This window comes from Aythya fuligula, chromosome 13, assembly GCF_009819795.1.
Source record: "Aythya fuligula isolate bAytFul2 chromosome 13, bAytFul2.pri, whole genome shotgun sequence".
NCBI classification, from domain to species: Eukaryota; Metazoa; Chordata; class Aves; order Anseriformes; family Anatidae; genus Aythya; species Aythya fuligula.
In genome coordinates, this window is record NC_045571.1 from 5,917,916 (window position 1) to 5,922,830 (window position 4,915).

General features: G+C 57.8%; 1 protein-coding gene across 1 annotated transcript; it reads right to left on the reverse strand.

Moving 5' to 3' along the window:
• Positions 1 to 786: 786 nt before the first annotated feature.
• LOC116494561 (brain-specific homeobox/POU domain protein 3) lies at positions 787 to 2,394 on the reverse strand. The gene is made up of 2 exons (XM_032196489.1): positions 2,212 to 2,394; positions 787 to 1,758 (listed from the first exon to the last, which is right to left on the reverse strand). Exons 1-2 carry the CDS (start codon positions 2,329 to 2,331, stop codon positions 853 to 855), a joined length of 1,026 nt encoding a protein of 341 aa, XP_032052380.1. The 5' UTR covers positions 2,332 to 2,394; the 3' UTR covers positions 787 to 852.
• Positions 2,395 to 4,915: the final 2,521 nt, after the last annotated feature.

Below are 4,915 nucleotides of genomic sequence, written 5' to 3' on the forward strand. Positions count from 1 at the left end.
TATTTTACAGTGAAATCATACGGCTATCGAACAGTTTGAGCGAAACCAAAGCAAAATAAATCTCCCTCCCTTTATTTTTTCCCCCCACCGAACAAACCGTGACTTCCAGGGACGTGCCAATTTTTTTTTTTCCTTTCTATTTTTTTATTCTTTTTTTTTTCTATTTTTTTTTATATATATATTTTTTTGATTTAGCCGATGAGGTAGAAACAGAAACGTTATTGCAAAAATGCGAAGGGGCAGGGGACAGCGAACAAAACCATGCAAGTGCGTGTGTGTGCGTGTGTGCGCGCGGGGACCCTGGCAGCGAGCGTGGGGGCACGGGCCGGCGCCTCTGTATTTACAGCCGTCAGGGCAGCTTCAGCTCCTTTTCTTTTCTTTTTATTTTTTTTTCCATTTATTATTATTTTTCTTTTAGTTTTTAAAAAGAAGAGGACCGGCCGCTGAGGAAGGAGAGGTGCCCCAGCCGCTGCTTGCCCATCCGAGCTGGGAAGGGGCTGCAACAAAGCCCCGCCGGGCTCTCGCTGCCGCTGCCCTGGCTCCGAGCACCCCCAAAACTCCCCCCCAGGCCTTCCATTTCGTCTTCTCCTTTTTCTCCATTTTTGTCTAGAAAAAGCAGTCTATACCAGTCATAACAGCGGGGCCAGTTTGCCTGGGGGGTGAGGAGCAGGCACCAAACTGTTCGCATCGCTTTGGGCGGGTTTCCCTTTTTAGGTTTACTTTTCCTTTTTTTTTTTTTCTTCAATTTTTTTTTTTAAACAACAACAAAAAAAAAATCATCCCAAACCCTGCCCACTTCAGAGGGGCTGGAGGGGACCAGGCACTCCCCCCACTGCCTTTCCAGCCCCTTCTTCAGTAAGTGGCAGAAAATTTCATCCTTTTCTGTTTCTGTCTCTGATTGCAAAACCAGACCCGCACCACGTTCTTCTTCAAGTCTAACTTCTCGGCGATGGCAGCGATTTTCTCCGAGGATGGCCGCGGCTGCACGGCGAAGTAAGCCTCCAGCGACCGCTTCTCGGGGGCGGCGATGGAGGTGCGCTTGCGTTTCTTGTCCCCCCCCGTGTAGATCTCCGGTTTGGTCATTTTCTCCCTCTGAGCCCTCTCGGCCTCCTCCAGCCACGCTTCTAGGATGGGTTTGAGGGCCACCATGTTGTTGTGGGACAAGGTGAGGGACTCGAACCTGCAGATCGTGCTTTGGCTAAGGCAGCCCACCCCCGGGATCTTCAGGTTGGCCAACGCGGAGCCCACGTCCGCCTGGGTCACCCCCAGCTTGATCCTCCGCTGCTTGAAGCGCTCGGCGAAGGACTCCAGCTCCCGCGGGTCCGTCTCCGTCTCGGGGCCGGAGATGACAGCGTGGGAAGCGAGGCCGTGAGGGTGGGACATGTTCATAGGTTGGGAGTGGTGGGCCATGTGGTTGATGGCCGACATGTGGGAGTGAGGGTGCGAAGGTGTGGAGCCCACGTCCGGCCCCGGCACCCCTCCGAGCGGGAGGGTAGAGTTGAGGTGGTCCAGGAGCTCGCCCTCCAGGCCCTGGGAGGGCTGGTGGTGGTGGTGGTGGGGATGGTGCGTGGTCAGCACGGACGGGTGGTGCAGGTGCACGGAGGACGAGGTAGGAGTGCAGGACACGCTGCTCATGGTGTGGTAGGTGGCATCCGGCTTGAACGGGTGGGTTTTCTGCGACACTATATCCACAGCGGCCAGAGCCTCGGCACCCCGCAGCAAGGTCTCGTCGAAGCCCGCAAAGATGTTGCCCTGGATCTGGATGTGGGTTGGGGGAAGAAAAAGGGAGCAGAAAACAAACCAGAAGAGCAGGACAGGATTAAAACACAAGCAGTGTTATGGAGACCCCGCTCTGCCCCAAAGCGGCGCACGGGCCAGGTGAGCGGAACGGAGCCTGGCCCAAGCCTCAAAAGAGGAGCACGGGAGGGGGATGCTGGACCCCGGGCACCCCTCCTGTGTCCCCAGCAGCAGGACAGAGCAAAGGGGGACAGAGCCAGGAGGTCCCGAGGAGTCATCACGCTACCAGAGTTGGGTTGCGGGACGGAGCCACTGGGTCCGAGACCCCCCCATTGTGCTGCGTGGGACCCCCAAACCCAAAGGACCCCCAACCCATCGAGTCGAGAGGGCGCAGCGAGACTCGTCTCCCCCTCAACCACAACCGGGGAAGGGTCGCGGAGCCCCCACCCCACCCCACACCGGCCGGGGGCTTACCTGGGGGGCGGGCAGGCAGGCTCTGCGGATAGCCTCGGAGCTGGTGTGCAGGTGGGGGTACTTGGGCTCGTGCAGGATGGGGTGCATGCTGAACGCCTGCTTGCTGTTCATGGACATCATGGTGGGAGAGGAGAGGGGCAAGGATTGGGGGGGGGGCGCTCCGGGCAGCCCGGCTCCGGGGGCGCGGTATTGTCTCTGCCTCCACCGCCCGGCATCGGCGGCATTATAGCCCGGCCCCCCCGCCCCCCCGGGCGCTCATTGGGCGCCTTTCGGCAGACACCTCCCACCGCCCGCCCCCGGCCACTCAGCTCACCCCCCCCGGCCGGGCCCCCCCAAACCCTGCCCCCCCCTTCCCGACCCCCCTCTCCCCGCCCCAAGGCAAAAAAAAAAAAAAAAAAAAAAAAAAAAAAAAAAAAAAGGCACCTGGGGATAAAACTCGGCGAGCAGAAGGAGGAAAAGTTTCGCCAACTTTTCTTTCTTTTTTTTTTTTTTTTTTTTTTTTTCCTTTTCTTTCTTTCTTTTCCCATCCCTGGCTCCGTTACCTGCTTGCGGTGCCCCGCGTCTGTCCGTGTCTGTCCGTCCTCACCCCGGCCGAGCCCCCCCCCCCCCCCCCCGGCACTTCTCCCCCCACCACCCGCACACATCCCGCAGCATCTCCGGGGTAAGGGAACCCCAAAAGCTGCTGGGGATGGGGATGGAGGCTGCGGGGTTGCTAGGAGGGTGCTTGGTCATGCTCGGGGCAAATGCTCCCCCGAAGGGAAGAGCAGCCCAGAAAACCCAGCCCCGGCACCCGAGAGGCTGAAGTGTCCCTGAAAGGAGGTTCTTGAGGTCTGGGTGTGCACAGGAAAAGGTCGGAGCCGGCAATAGGGGGCTGGAAGCAGCCACCACCACCACGCAGGTCTCTGCCCGGATTCGGGCACAGCCATCAGGTGATGCTTGTGCAGACAGAAGGTCCCCAGGCTACAGCTGGGCAGCTCCTTGCTCATGTAGTGGGACAGAGGAGGGCTGCACCCTGCCCCTGGGGGAAGACTTGAATTTATGGGGTGCCAGGATCACCAAGAGGGATGGGAGCAGGGCAAGGGGCAGTCCCTACACCCCCTGGTCCAGGCAGACCTTCCTGTTCATCCAAGCATCCTCCGAGTGCCAGCGATGCTCTGCCAACACGCTGATGCTCTGAATATCCACCAGCAAGAGCCGGCGGGAGCTCGGAAGCCTTCCTCCCTCCTGCTCTCTACCAGCACAGCTCTGAGTCATGGTCTCCCCTCTGCTGCTTGCGGAGAGATTGCAGCATCAGGTGATGGGCAGAGGAGAGCGGCTGCCAGAGAGGTTCACCGGAGGCTTTCTGCACAGCGGAGCCATGGGCACGGTTCTTGCAGAGGGGAATCGGCCCTCCTGGGGGCTCTGTGTGGGCACAGGAGCCTTCAGCCGGCAGCCCCCAGGCTTGTTACCTGTGTATCGTGGTGCCCAGAAGCTTTCATGAGGGGTCTTCGTCTTCGTTTTCATTGGGCTTTTCCTGGTGACCGCTCTATCTGCTTTTTCCTCATTTTCTGTATTTCAGCAGCTCAGAGTAGGAAGGCTGGGGGAGCGGTTCAGCCCCAAAGCCTGGCTGTAATTCTCCCCAGGGAAGACAATGCTGTGCCAAGCTGAATTTTGCTGCAAGGAGCGGGCTCCAGGCTGTGCCTCAGAATTTGCCGCGGAGGCCAGGGGCTATGGGATGAGACCTGGGCATGCTCCTCTTCTGCACATCTCACAGAGAGTTGCCTGGAGCAAGGGAAAATGGGATGAATGTCTCCTCTGAAGGGCTCAGCAGCTGCTTCTCCACATCTCCAGGCAGCTCAGGACCAGGGCTCAGGCCCTGAGCACAGCACAAGGCTGGCTCTCACCAGGAAGCACAGAAATACCTTTTGTGGTGCATAAAGCCGCTTCCCACCACTGAAACAAGTGGGGAACCCACGGTGACATTCCCCACTGTGCCTCTGCACACATTGTCACTGATGCTGAAGCACAGACGTGTGTGTGCAGGGAGGGACACAGCAGGGCACTATAGGGACAGCCGGACCCCCTCCCAGCTCCATTCCCTGGGGGAACCTGTCCTCCTTCCATCTCCTGCATGGGTTTGTGGTGCACCCCTGCACGAGGAAGAGAGCAGCTGCCCTCCATACAAGCTGTCCCAAAGCATCTGGGTTTATATAGAACTTAGGTTCCACCTGGCTTGGGAAGAACAAGTGTCTTACAGTCAGGATGGGCAAAAACACAGCAGATGTGGTGGTTATCTGCCACAGCATGCAGACTTGAAGGGGTTGGGGGTACTGGTGGTGTCATGACATGTCCCGACAGAGCATCAGGCGCTCTTGCCTGTTATTCCCACGAGCAACTAATCCCGGGAACTATCTGCAGCTAGGTCTGTGCCCAAGAAGCCTTCTCCTTCTGTTGCTTTTCAAAGACAACCCATAGTTTCTCCTTCTGGCTGTCTGCCTCTAACCAATGAAAACTCACAGCGCTCCTCCTAATCCCCGCGTTTTCAATCAAAGGACACCTCAATGCAGCTTGTCAGAGGATTGTCCTGCCTGCCATGTGGTTTGGTGCCTCAGGCAGTGACCTGCAGATTCCAGCTGTTTTTATTTCCTAAGTGGGTTTGATCACTCATTCGTTTGTGCCTGAATGAGAGCCTTTGGCACCCTCATGGGCTGCCGTGCGGGCTGTG